Source organism: Tursiops truncatus, chromosome 20, assembly GCF_011762595.2.
Source record: "Tursiops truncatus isolate mTurTru1 chromosome 20, mTurTru1.mat.Y, whole genome shotgun sequence".
NCBI classification, from domain to species: domain Eukaryota; kingdom Metazoa; phylum Chordata; class Mammalia; order Artiodactyla; family Delphinidae; genus Tursiops; species Tursiops truncatus.
This window is the reverse complement of record NC_047053.1, coordinates 36,413,479-36,428,109: the sequence shown is the minus strand read 5'-3', so window position 1 is coordinate 36,428,109 and position 14,631 is coordinate 36,413,479. Positions and strand designations below refer to the sequence as shown.

The window sequence follows — 14,631 nt, the reverse complement described above, 5'->3', positions numbered from 1 at the left end:
AAAACAGTGGTGGCTATGTGTATTTGTTGCTAAATATGATATATGCACAGAGCAAATGGTGGAAATAGAAGTCTTTCACAAAGTTCCAAAGGCCCATTTTTAGTAAAGAAAAGCTAAAGGGCATTCTGGATTATTTTATTTATTATTTTACCATAAACACCAGGCACCTTATGTACAGCTTGAAAAGGTGTTGAGAGACACAGGGGCCAGTTTTCTGAATTAAAGGAGTTATTTGCTTTCTACATGTATCCTGTCCTCTTTATTTCTGTAATCCTGTATTTACTCTTCTGCTGTCATTTAAATGTTGGGAATAGTGATTACAGGGCTTTAAATATAATTATTTTCTACTATATGCTAATAACTGAAGGTGGTATTTCCTCCTGCCCTTCTTATTCTGGCAGTCTTTTACAATAAGAACAATAGTAACAATTATCTAGAGCTCTATGTCTTTCTTTTATTGATTCAACAAATATTTATGTACCCAGTAAATGCCAGGTACCGTACTAGGAGATGGTGGTATAACAGTGAACAAAAAATCACCCTGTGTGGCTTACATTCTAGTGGAAGACACAGCAAACAGTTCAATAGATAATATTTTAGGTGGCAGCAAGTATCGTGAAGAAAAATAAAGTTAGGTAAGGTAGATCAGGAGTAAAAGGAGTAGTAAGCCACTGTTTTATGGAGAGTGGACAGGAAAATGCAGGAAAACTAGTGAGGTGATATTTGAGCGTAAGCAGAAACCTGTAGGAGAGACCTGTGAGGATATCTAGTGGGAAAATGGTCCAAACAGGAAACAGCAAGTACAAAAGACCTGAGGCAGAGGCATGCTTAGATGTTCAAGGAATAACAAGGAGGCTGGTAAAGTCAGGACAGAGAAACTGAGGGAGAGAGGAGGGTGGAAGCATATCAGCTCCTATAGAACCCGTGGGACTTTCACATTTAGTGGTATGAGCAACTCATTTGAGAGTTTAAAGCAGAGGAACATGACTTATTTACTCAGCTGTGTGAAGAACAGACTGTAGCAGGGGAGGCAAAAGAGGAAGCAGGGAGACAAGTTAGAAAGCTATTTCAGTAATCCAGTTAGGTGCTGGTTGCAGGTAGCACTTGTAGGTAGTAAATTCTGGGTATGTTTTGAAGGTAGAACTGAAAATACTTGGTGGTGGCCTGTGTGGTGGAGAGAAAGAGGGGAGTCATCAAATTTTGGCCTGAAGAACTGAAAGAGTGAAGTTACCATATACAGGAACGGGGAAGACTGCTGTAGAAGCAGATTTGGGTACAAAAGGGAATCAGCAGTTTGGTTTTGGACATCTTAAATTTGAGGTCCTTTTAGACATCCAAGTGGGGAGTCCCATGCCTAGAGGTCCAGGCTGAATAGATACATTTAACGCATAGATGGTATTTACAGCCATAAGATTGGATGAGGGCATGGTCAGTCCAAGATTTAGAGATTGGGTAGAAGAGGAGGAATCAGCAAGGGAGATTGACTGGACAATAAGGTAGGAGAGACAGGAGGGAGAGGAGTGTCCCAGAAGCCTTAAAGAAGCAGTAGAGAGGGAGAAGTGATCGTCTGTGACAAATGCTGCTCTAAGTCGGGCAGAATGATGAAGAACTGATGATTGCATTGGCCAAGTTCTGTGGCGTGGTGATGAACAACACCAGAAAGGGAAGAGAGGAAAAGGAGACAGCACTTTTAGACAACTTTTTAAAGGAGTTTTGCTAAAAAGAGGATCAGATAAAAGGGGATAATCTGGAGAGAGATGTGAGGTCAAGGGGGCTTTTTTTTTTTTTAAAGTGGGAGACTTTATGTTTTTGTGCTGATGAAAATGATGCAGTAATAGAAAAATTCATGATGTGAAAGAGAGGTAATTGCTGGAGTGATGGCTGAATAATCGAGAGGAGTCAGGATCCATTGCACAAGTGGAGGAGTTGGCTTTAGGTAGGAATACAGCAGATCCATAAGAACAAGACAGGAAGTATATGGACACAGATGCAGGTAAATTGGTGGATGTTGCACTTTCTTTCATGATGATAATATGTGAAACTTTGGGGGCTAAAAAATACCTTTTTGAAATAGGGAGAATGTCATTAGTTTCCCAGCTTTACAGATGGAAGAATCAAACATAGCAAAATAATAAAAATATTGCCTGTATCAACACAGCAAATCAGCACCAGAATTATAAATTGGTTCTTATAAGAACCTTCACTAGCATCGTGTTATCTATTGATTTCTTATGGTTTTCTTAAATGTATTTTTCATGGAGTTACTATTTAAATATGGCAAATTGTGCATGTTCAATTCAGTGACTTGACAAATGCATACAACATCTCCATCACCACAGGAGGTTGCCCTCAGGCCACTTCCCAGTCCCTGCCACTCTACCCACCCCACCAACCCTCACATCCCTTGCAGGCAAACACTATTCTGACTTCTTTCACCCTAGATTAATATGGTCTCTTCTAGAACTTGATATAAATGGAATCATATAGTCTATTCTTTTATCTGGTTTGTCTCACTCAGTATAATGTTCTAGAGATACATCCTTTTTATCGCTGAGTGCTATTTCATTGTATGAATATACCACAATTTATTTGTCCATTGTGCTGTTGCAGTCCATCAGTTTGTATGCTAGGTTAACTATTTTTTTTGAGGTATAATCAATATACCACAAAATGCACTCTTTTAAATATACAATTCAGTCTTTTTTCACAGTGTTGTACAACCACCAGCACTATCTAATTCCAGAACAATTTCTTTACCCTCAAAAGAAACTCCATACCCATTGGCAGTCACTCTGTATTCCCTGGCAACTCAGTCCCAGGCAGCCACTAATCTGCTGTCTCATGGATTTGTCTGTTCTGGCATTTCATATAAATGGAATCATACCCTGTGTGGCCTTTTATATTTGGCTTCTTTCATTTAGTATGTTTTCAAGGTTCATCCATGTTGTAGCATGTATCAGTACTTCATTTCCTTTTATAGTCAAATAATATTCCATTGTATTATATGGATATACCACATTTTCTTTGTTCATTTATCAGTTTATGTATGTTTGGATTGTTTCTACTTTTTGACTGTTAGGAATACTGTTATGAACATATGTATACAAGTTTTTGTATAGACAAATACTTTCATTTCTCTTGGGTATATACTGAAGAGTGGAATTGCTGGGTCATACGGTAACTCTGTGTTTAACCTTTTGAGGAATTGCTGGACTGTTTTTCAAAGTGGCCACACCATTTTACATTCCTACCAGCAATGTATGAGGTTTCTAATTTCTCCCCATCCTTGCCAACACTTGTTATTGTCTCTTTTATTCTAGCCTTCCTAATTGGTGTGAAGTGGTATCTTGTGGTTTTGATTTGCATTTCCCTAATGGCCAGTGATAGCTTATTGGCCATCTGCATATCTTTGGAGTAATCTATCAGATTCTGATTTTAAAAATCTAAGATTTCAATGTACCCAGCATACTAGTTCTATATGTGACCTTTCTCTAAATCTTGGGTCAAAATTGCATAATCTAAGTCTGTTCCTTTCACACATAATTCTTATTAGTGTAATTACCTAGATGGAGTGAACATTTAGTAAATCAAGTTGGCATTGTAACTATAGACAGAGGCATCATATTTGCTTGTCTAGTGTGTTAAGCACTTCATTTCATTCTTATTTGATAAATTTAAATCAAGTGTTCTCTAGAGTACTAAGGTAATTGATTTTGTTTGTTCAAGACTGTAGACACGGTATAACACAATTATAAGATATCTAGGTGGCATATTTGTAAAAATAAGCTTTTTAAGTAGTTCTATATCTCTTTTACTTCTCAATCAGGTCATCTCGATGCACTCCTGAGGGGCTTGGTTCTGGGAAAACTAGGGAAGGCAGGACATAAGGCAACGTTAGAAGAAGCCCGTCGTCGGTTTAAGGACCATGTGGAAGGGAAACAGATTCTCTCCGCTGATTTGAGGAGTCCGGTAGGTTTTCATAATAAAGTACCTTGATTTCTAGGTGACTTCATCATTCTGTGTAGTGTGGAATGTATTTAATAGTAACCAAAAATGACCTAAGTATTGACTCACAAATCATGTCTGATTCTTTTCTTTATTTTTTTCCTTTATTTATTTTTTTTTCTTATTTTTTTTTACTTTTTGGCTGTGTTGAGTCTTACTTGCGGCATACGGGATCTTCACTGAGGCACACAGTCTCTTCATTGCAGCCCTCAGGCTTCTCTCTAGTTGTGGCATGTGGGTTTTCTCTCTCTAGTTGTGGCACAGGGGCTCCAGAACACGTGGGCTCTGTAGTTTGCAGCAGACTGGCTCCTTCGTTGACGCACGCGAGCTCAGTAGTTGTGGCACACAGGCATCTAACCTGCGTCTCCTGCATTGCAAGGTGGATTCTTTACCACTGGACCACCAGGGAAGTCCCCTGATTCTTTTATTGTTTTAAGATATTTTATTACAATTTTTTTTTTTTTTTTTTTTTTTGGCTTTACATGGGCTTTCTCTAGCTGCGGCGAGCTGGGATTACTCTTTGTTATGGTGCGCGGGCTTCTCATTGTGGTGGCTTCTCTTGTTGCGGAGCATGGGCTCTAGGCGCACAGGCTTAGTAGTTGTGGTGCATGGGCTCAGTAGTTGTGACTCGTGGGCTCTAGAGCATAGGCTCAGTAGTTGTGGTGCACAGGCTTAGTTGCTCTGTAGCATGTGGGATCTTCCCAGACCAGGGATCGAACTCATGTCCCCTCCGTTGGCAGGCAGATTCTTAACCACTGTGACCAGGGAAGTCCCTCCTGATTCTTTAAATATACACCACTTATGAGGTCTGTAGGCAGCTTCTCATTGATGTGAAGCTTCTCAGTCTGCACTAGGGTACTGAAAGGTGATTGACTGTCCGTGCACATTCTCCTGAAAGACTGGTGTGTTCTGCTGTTACTTACTACCTGCCATCTACCTTTCTGGTTGTTCATGTGGGCTCTTAGATCCTTGCCACAATTTGTATTAATATGTAATATCCACACAATTTTTTTTGACTTGCTTTCTGTCTTTTCTTAACGTTAGAATATTTGGAACAAGATACATTTAATCAGATGCCTTCTTTTTTGTTCCTGTATTCTCTTGTAGGTCTATCTGACTGTTTTGAAGCATGGTGATGGCACTACCTTAGACATTATGCTGAAGGTGAGTAAATTTAGAAAGGGCTCCCACTTTCTGCTTTTTAAGTTGAATTGACATAGAGTATGAGCTTGAGCGGTTAAAAAAAAGTCCTGGCAAAAGAAATACATGCTGATATGCATACTGTAGACATGCAAATATTAGGAAACTGTGAGAGAAATATATAATATCTGTTTATCTGTACTACCAATACAAGTGCCAAAAGTCATCTAATTTTTTCACTTTTTTTTTACTCATGAATTTATGCATCTTAAATCTTAATACCGAAATGTTAATTTTGATTAAAAAGTCAAGTTCTTAAAACTTTTCCCATCAATGCAAATTTACTTGGGGTTCTGCCCATTTTATACAAAAGGTTTGTTTCTGTGCTTAGAAAAGGGATAGATGATTAGGTGTCTCAAGGGTTTGGTCTATGCCAGTGCCTCTTATGAATGGACAGGAAATTAATTCACTTGCTTTCACAGCCTCTGTAGTCCCAGGGTGGTTGGCATATAATTAAACTCCGACTTAGAAAAATATAGGTAAAACTTTCCATGTCCTTATAATGGCAGTGATCTGTTTGAAAGTCCTAATGCTGTGGAACAAGTGCTATCTCCAGTCCTTGTCCATGCAGTTATTAGTCTAAGAAATAACTTGACAATCTGGTTGCATTAGAGGTGGAGAGAGCTGATTCTACTTATTACCATTAAATAAAATGTGCAAAATGTGCCTAAATACCCAAATCATCTATCAGACCCATTCATTAAATGATCTGCACTTAGGGAGACAAACAGGATAGGAATGGGATGTGCTTTAATACTTCTACCCTTAATCAGAATACTTTTCTTATCCCAAGTGGATCAGAATTGCAAATCTAATTTCTAGTATTTTAGTTCTAAACAAATCCTATTTAAATGATTAGAATGTTTTAAAAAATATATATTATAAACTTTATTTAAGAAACTACATCTCAAACTGTATTGCTTTAACTACCTATCTTGTGTAAGGATTTCCTTTCTAATAACATAAAAAAATATACTTCGGGTTTACCTTTCAACTAAATGACATTAAGGTCCCTTCTCATTCTTAATATTCTGTGAACCTATGCACTATAAATCATGTATTTCTTTGCATATGAAATGAAGTACTTGGTATTTTTTGTCTATTCCATAAAGGTGTGGGAAAAATAGGGGTTCCGAAATTTTCCTGAGAGGTACTGAGACATTTTCATGTCATGGCATATTTTTAACAATTTATACTAGTATGTTTATTTAATAAATGTTTGCATCTAACACAAGGGAGCTCACAGTGATTCAGCTTTACTATGGAAAGCTCTAATGAAGGCAGAGTCAGGGTTCTTCAAGAAACCAGTCAGGGGAGGTTGCAGAGGGATGGGTTGGGAGTTTGAGATTAGCAAATGCAAACTATTATTATGTATGTATAACTGAATCACTTGCTGTACATCAGAAACTAGCACAACAATGTAAATCAACTATACTTCAGTAAAATAAATTAAAAAAAAAGAAAGAAACCAGTTGATGAGAGATAAGGAAGACAGTTTTCTGTTGGTAATTTAGGAATAATGAAGCAGGATAAATAACTTTAATTCAAAGTGTATTTGAAATGTGGTGTTATGATGCCATCTAGTGGACTCCTGTAACAGGTTCTCCAGGGGGTGGGGTGGGGAATGCTTCCTAAAAGCCAGAGTTCAGACCTTGAGTATTAGAGCTGAAAAGGACCTTAGAAATCATCTGTCCACCCCACTCATTTTACAGATGGGGAAACTGAGACCCGGAGAGGTTAAGGACTTAGTCAAGATCACACAGCTAGTTAGAGGCAAAACTGGGACTAGAACCCAGGTCTTCTGACCTCCTATCTATTTTACTACACTGCTGCTCAAAAGAGTCCAAAGGAAAGGAAGAGGAAACTGGGAGCTGTGATGGGGTCTCCAGACACTGGTCAGTGTTAAATCTTCAGAGGGGAAAAAAGGTCAAGAGAGTCTATAAATTAAGTTGTCCTAGAGAAGTATCTCATATACATTTGTAGTTCTAATTTTAAAAAATATATAATAATATTTTGTTTCTAATTATGAAAAAAGATTTTGGTATACTCACTATGGAAGATTTAGAGACTAGAAAAGTATAAAGAAGAAAACAGAACTTACCTGTAATTTTTAAAACATGACAAATATAGCATGTATAATATGATCTTATTCCTGATTTGTTTTTTCTTTATGCTTTTCTGTTTTCTTAATATTCTTCATTCAGCATGTGCTGCTTTTGCAGTTAAAAAATGTGATGATCCCACTGATCAGAGACCATTATTATTGTTAATATTTTGATATGTTTTCAAGTGTTTTTTCCCCTTCACATTAACTTTTTAAAAATTTAGAATCATTTTGCTTTGTCTCTCTTCTTTCATTTAATATATCAAGAGCATGTTTATGTCATCAGACATTCTTAAAATATTACTTTCAATAATGCATCTTATATTTTTCACTATTGTAAATAGTGAAAAATATTATAAATTGAAGTGGTATTAGTAATTATTATTTTGCTCATCTAACATAGAACATTAGTCAGACATCAATGAGTAAAGAATTTGGTCATGACAGGTTGACCCCTTAGATCTTGATGTTGAACTGCTTAGAACTGATGACAAGCTATTCATACAGTAAGCACTTGCACCTAGTGTCTTACTATAGGGGCACACGACAAATTTAGTGCCCAAACATCTTGAAAAATATTCTTTTGTTAATTTCATATCCTGCAGTCTTAGCCAATGAGAATGTAGAGCAAAAGTTTCACCTTAATGGGGGAGAAGTTAATTATCTCTATCTGTATTTTTTCACTATAGCTTCACAAACAAGCAGATATGCAGGAAGAGAAAAACCGGATTGAAAGAGTCCTTGGGGCTACTCTTTCACCTGAATTGATTCAAAAAGTCCTCACGTTTGCACTTTCAGTAAGTTACCATGAAAACTGCTTTTAGAGGGAATTGTTACCCACTGATCTGTAGCAAGTGTCCTTGATTCAGTATTCTCTGCCTTAACCCTAGACTAAAGGCTCCCTCATTCTTGGAGGACTGGAATAAGCTTTTGTTACTAATCACTGTATCTCCCTCTAGTGGTGAGAATCAGAATAGTTGGGAGAGGAGATAAACTGGAAAGCTGACACATCCCTGTGCCTACTTTCTGTCTCTTCCTTTCTTTACCCTAGAGCAGGTATCTATGGAGCAGCCTGTTTGTACCCATCCCAGTGCTTCATTCTCAATTTGGCTGATCTTTAGGTTAAACATTCTCCTCTTTGTTAGAAGCTTCTGGTGCAAGTTATTCCTAAAACAATAAGTGTCTTCAGTGGGATTACTTGGGTATACCTCAACAGCATTTGCCCTTTCTGGCAGCAGATGATGTTCTGGATATGGTAGACTTTTAGTTCTCTTCTTTTTTTTAGGAAGAGGTACGTCCACAGGACACTGTATCAGTAATTGGTGGAGTGGCTGGAGGCAGTAAGCATGGAAGGAAGGCTGCTTGGAAATTCATAAAAGACAACTGGGAAGAACTTTATAATCGATACCAGGGAGGATTCTTAATATCTAGACTAATAAAGGTAGGTGAAAATTTTTGAGTAGCTTGCTTATCATGGGTATTATTGAGAAACATCCATGATTCACTAGACCCATAGATTATGGCCTTTGCCTTTTAAGAGTTTCCTTAAGTAGTTATTAGCTTTACTAAAGAGTTTCTCCATAACCCATCCTGTACCCTCTAGAATAAACTGAAGTTGGGAAAGAATGGAATGATTTGTTTTTATGGTAAATGGAAGTTTGTTCCTAAACTCTTAGTTGTTCTTACTATTTATAAACCATTTTTTTTTCAGCTATCAGTTGAGGGATTTGCAGTTGATAAAATGGCTGGAGAAGTTAAGGTAAGGAAAGGACTGTTTACTTTTCACTTTTCAATCCAGTAAGTAAAAACACTAACCCAATTGTAATGATAGAGTGTTGGGGTAATGTTGTACTTTAGGGTCTCCATGTTCTTGCTTGGAGAAAGACAGGTTAGGTTGTATCTTTAATGCTTGAAGAATTTAGAGTTGGAATCATCTTTGGGGCATTGAAGCGTGGTTGAAAGAATGTGGAACTTGACATCAGTCGACCTGGGTATAAATAATCTGTGCTCTGCCCCTTGTTAGCTGTGTAACTTCAAGCAAGTTTTTTAACCTCTGTGAGCCCGGCTCCTCATCCATAAGATGAGGTGTTAAGATTGTCATTTAGATTAAGTAACACAGGGGGCCTGGAACATAGTAGGTCCTTGATATTAGTTCTTTTTCCTTTTCTAAAACCTTCACAGGTCTTTTGTAGGCACAATGAGACAAGATGACTATGTAGGGACTCTCCTCTTAGCTCTTAGAAAGACTGATAATCAGTTTAGTGGCAGAGTTCAGCGTTTGGAGGACAAATCTACACTGATTAGGAAAATCTTAACTGTAAGCCTTTCATTGCATTTAATTGCAAAGTATTTCTTAAGTGTCACTTCCACCTTCATTCTTGAAAGCAAGGGGGTTATCAGGTGTGAATTTGGAAATTCTGAGAGCTATAATGTTTGATTCACTTTATGATCCATTGTTAGAAATAAGATTCATTTAGTTTACATTGCGTATTGTATTGTGTTAATAATTACTTTATTGTAAAGGTAATAAATACTCTGAAGGAGAAATATGTATAATTAGTTTGAGGGGAGGGCACTGGTTAAGCTAAGCCTGGTAAAGTAGGTAGAGGCCAGACCGAGGAGGGCCTTGTAGGCCATATTAAACTTTTCCTAAGAATGGGAAGCCCTTGAATGGCTTACAGACCAGATCAAGTCACTCCTTTGTTTATATGATAAAAATTTCACTCTGGCCGCAGTGTGGAGAATGCATAATTTGGAAAGGAGAAGAGAAGATGTCGGGAAGCTAACTCTCCAAGCAAAAATGATTTAGTAGCTTGGAGAAGATGGAGTAAGAAAGAAATTCAGGGGCTTGATTTTGTTAATCTTTAATTCAACCAGTATTTACTGAGTGGCTTCTCTGTGTTGTGAACGTATCTGGGGAGGAAGAACGAAGAGTCAAGGATAATTCCCAGGTTTCTGGTATGTAAATAGTGGTGCTGCTTCTCAAAGTGAAATGAGAGGAAGTCTTGTATCTTACTCAGGCCCTAAGAACCCAACTGTGATAGGAGCCTTGGAGCAGGAGCCATTGTCATCCATGTAAATAAAGTTTGATTTCTAAAAGGTCTAGACTTAATCTGATGAATTAGTCATTCTCTCTTGTATACCTGTGGTGATGACTAGCTCAAAGGAAAGACCCGTGTCCTTTTGCTAGTTGGTATTTTCTATGGAACCAGGTGTACTTCATTAGAAAATGATTTATTCAGCGTTTAATCAATAAGCATTGTGATAATTACAAGAAACTGAAGTAGTTTTACTGTGTGAAAAATGCGAGTCTATAAAATTTTAAATTATTAGGATATAGAAGCAATTTAAGCTTCTTAATTTTATCAACCCTTACAAATTAATCTTTATTTGAAGCAGCCAAAATGTGTTGAGTCCTTAACTACTCTGTGCCAAGTATTATGCTGTTTATATGGGTTGTCTCTTTAATCTTCTGGAGTAAATATTTTCTCATAGATGAGAAAACATACTTAGAGCAGTTAATTTACTCAGTCACAGGATAGTACATGATGGAGCCTAGATCAAGTCCCAAGTCTGATTCCAAAACCTAGACTTCAAGTAGGTTTTTTAACCCCTGTGAGCCAGTTTCATCTGTAAAATGAAGTGATAAGATTGTCATTTAGATGAAGTAACTAACACAGGGGGCCTGGAACAGAGTAAGTCCTTGATACCAGTTCTTTTTTACTTTCTTTTGCTGGTTGGACAATGAACTTAAAAGAAAGGCCGAAGGTTCTGTCTCTTTACTGTTAACTTTTGATTAGGTTGTAAGCATATAATATATTTGGAGGAGAATTCCTGTAGGCAGGTACAAGGAGCTGCTTGTTTTCTTTTAGCCTGGAGGTGGCAGTGGTAAATTTTCATGAGTGCAGCTTATGAACCCTTTATAGGCAGTGGGTATTTTTTCAGAGCCTGTGATATTAGCTTCTTACTATTGCTGGTAATGATCCTACATTCTGGGTTGTTTTATACCAGGCTTTCTTCGAGAGTCACCCAGCTCCTTCAGCTGAGCGTACCATCCAGCAGTGTTGTGAAAATATCCTGCTGAATGCTGCTTGGCTAAAGCGTGATGCTGAGAGCATCCACCAGTACCTCCTTCAGCGAAAGGCCTCACCACCCACAGCATGAACCCGGAGCATGCCGCCACTGCGGTTCCGCTGCTTCACGCAGGGATAAGGTGGAGCGACCGAACAGCTGATTCATATGCCAAGAATTTGGAGTCTTCTTTCAAGCCAGTGGGGGTTGGACATTGAATGTAGTTAACTGGTTCCTGCTCACACTCCAGAATTAAATTCTATTGAAAAAGGAAAATCAGCAATTCAGCAAAAAAAATAAAAAATAAAAAAATGTAAATATGATAGTAATAAAATAGAGCATAACGAAACTGTGAAACTTCCTGAAGCCTTGTCAGTGGTTAAAAGTATTTAACACTCTCCTGTTAATGACAGATGTTCTGTTTTTATAACCTACCAAAAGGAAACTAGAGGCTTCTGGGTAAAGAGGATTTTTGTGAAATGGGTTCTACAAGCAGCCTACAAACCAAGGGTAGTGTCCATTGCTGGGGATGTTAAACATGAAAGGCTGATAGCTGGTATACATAGAGTCTGTGCATAATTTCAAGTGGGTTTTTTTTTTTTTTTTTTTGGCATGGGGACTGATCAGGAAGATATATTTTCCTGCATAACTCAATCTGAACCAAGGATTGTAGTTTTCCTCCTTGCTTTCCCTTCTGTGTGACCCCTTGGCAAAAAAAAAAAAAAAAAAAAAAGTTTAAAAAAAAACCCTATCCTGGTCTGGGTTTTTTCCTCCCCTAGTTCCATCCCCAACCCACCACCCCGGTGTCCTTCTTAGAGATAAAGAAATAATAAGGAAACATCTTTTATAGCCACATTAAATAAGAGAAACTGATATACATTATTTTTTTCTTTCTTTTTTAAGATGACTTTTAAGAACCCTGAAATGCATATAGGTGAGACAATAGAAATGAAAGGTTTTCATCCAGGCCTTTCTGAAGGAGTTACTCTGCTGAAAATGGTCTTAAGTTGTCTGACAGGCCAACTGTTGAATCTCTTTATGACAGTATCAACACTGGCTTCTTCTGGTTCATTTTGGGCATGTAAGAAGTCATTGGTAACTGCTGCAGGGCCTATATATTAGTGGTAACTGGTTTTAAAAACAACAAAGACTATAAGCCTGTGTGTGCCACTCTGCTTCCACAGTGTATCCTACTAACAAGCCTCACCAACCTAATCCAGTACATTTTAAGTCTAAATCTCATTCCTTTCCTCTTTCCCTACCTTTTTTTCTTTTTCTTAAAAAAAAATATTTTTGTGTGTTATTAACAGGAATTCATATTTGGTGTGGCTTAACTGTATTTCAGAAGGTCATCAGATTGTGAGACTGCTTCCTTGAAACATTTTTGTGCTATTGTTTTAAAAAAAATAATTAAAAAACAGTTGGCGTTAATAAAAATGTCAATGTGAAATTGATGTCCTGATGTCCTTTATTCTCTCTGATAAGCAACTAAAACCTTTCCTATCATTCAGTAGGATTATGAGAAGTTTTACTACCATAGGATTTTTCTGAGTCTAAGAAAATCCAGTTGCTGAATTCCTAATGAAGAGTACCTAACCAGAAAAATCTTAAGATTCCTCCTAAATTAGTTCTGGGTTAACTCAAAAGTCTCTTATAGTCAGCATTCAGGAGTCAACTTGAGCCTGCCAGTTCCCATTTATTGAGGCTTCCTTTTATCTAGGCATGTGCCACCGGCAAAGCAGGGGCATCAAAAAGACTGAAAGAAATTCTGCTTTAATTAAAGAACTCACAGTCAAATTCTGGAAAGAAGTTATTTTAGTTTCAGCATACATGCAAGTTTTGTGTATACTGGTTTAGCAGTTTGAATATGTTGGGGAAGAGGTTGCGCTAGGTATCTTCCGCTTCCTCTTTAGAACTGCTTTTCATCCTGCTCTGCGTCCCAGGAGGTATTGACCCCCATGGACTGCATTAACAGGCTCCTTTGCCCTCTGACTTCAGGTTGTGTTGATCCAATTAGTAACACCCTCAGAAGATCAAAAGGCTGAGGAATGGATATTTAGAAGCTAGGGTGTTTATTCCCCTGGCTTCTAAATTGCCAGGTCACATAGGTTGTCTGAGTCCCTCTACGAAGGACTGCGACTCCTATCAGGCAGCCTCTCTAGCTTCTAGCTCCTTCTCTTTGGCCCTTCAGATCTAGGGATAGAAAGGACCACTCATTTACTAGCTCTGGATAACTCCATTATTCCCTGTTGGTTTCTCTGAACTCTGCCCATGTCTTTGTAAACAGTCCCTTTATTAAACCTTTCTCAAATTACCCAGTTTTAGTGTATTCTGTTTTCTACTAATATCTTGATTGATCTGGGCACCACAGTCCTGATGCTTTGTGTCTCTAGAGGTCTTAGTCCGACATTTTGCATGTCAGATATTTTTGTTTTGTTTGGCCACACCACAAGGCTTGCAGGATCTTAGTTCCCCAACCAGGGATTGAACCTGCACCCTGGGCAATGAAAGTGCATTAACCACTGGACCGGCGGGGAATTCCCTGTCAGATGTTTTAATTTGTCTTCCAAATAGCTCCCTATCCTAGGTAGTATATTCATCTTACAGACGAGAAAGCAGGCACCGAAAAATTAGGCAAAGTAGTTAAACAGCAAATAACTCTCAGTACTAGTGATCAACGCAAGCTTGCCAGTCTGCAAAAACCTGTGTTCTCCCAGCTAACTGTTAGGTCTCCACAATTAGAAGAACATACAGTCACACTGGACCCAGGCAATAGCTTTAAAGATATTCAGTCATTGTCCTTTTCCCTAATATTCTTCGGTTAAAATTTTTAGTGGAAATCAGAAGGTTGGAAAGAAAGATGAATGTGTTATTTCCTTACAGAGAATGTTATTTTATATTTTATTAATGGGAAGCAGTAAAGCCTTTTGGGACAGTGGGCAGTTGTGGGTGAATTCTTATCTTGCATTTTCTAAGGATGAATTTCAGGAAGCAAGGAACCCCTTTGAAAAGAATATCTCTGTAGTGTGCAATTTGGGGGGGTAGGAGGGGTTTTATAGCTTTAAATCAAGTTTTCAACTCTATTATCCAAATGAGTCCTGGACTTGGAGCCACATTTGTAGGGTTAGTAATTTTTTTCTCAGCAAGAAAATAAAAAGCTTTGGGTAATAAATTTATAATTTTGAATCTATACTTATGGCATCATTTTTTTTATAAATTTATTTTTATTTTTGGCTGCATTGGGTCTTCAT

At 37.8% G+C, this 14,631-nt stretch overlaps 1 protein-coding gene across 5 annotated transcripts in view; it reads left to right on the top strand.

The window, feature by feature from the left end:
• The window catches only part of NPEPPS (aminopeptidase puromycin sensitive), a 97,321-nt gene extending 84,491 nt beyond the window's left edge, over window positions 1–12,830 (top strand). For 2 of the 5 annotated variants that reach the window (XM_033848308.2, XM_033848310.2), the window contains 6 exons: window positions 3,827–3,969; window positions 5,113–5,169; window positions 7,999–8,106; window positions 8,595–8,750; window positions 9,021–9,068; window positions 11,321–12,830. In XM_033848308.2, coding sequence (XP_033704199.1) covers window positions 3,827–3,969; window positions 5,113–5,169; window positions 7,999–8,106; window positions 8,595–8,750; window positions 9,021–9,068; window positions 11,321–11,473 — 665 coding nt within the window. In that variant the 3' untranslated portion in view covers window positions 11,474–12,830. Of the gene's footprint in view, window positions 1–3,826; window positions 3,970–5,112; window positions 5,170–6,917; window positions 7,101–7,998; window positions 8,107–8,594; window positions 8,751–9,020; window positions 9,069–10,186; window positions 10,629–11,320 lie in introns of those variants that run through there. The other 3 variants (XR_004524014.2, XM_033848309.2, XR_012328652.1) reach the window with 3 other exon arrangements.
• The last annotated feature ends 1,801 nt before the right edge of the window (window positions 12,831–14,631 follow it).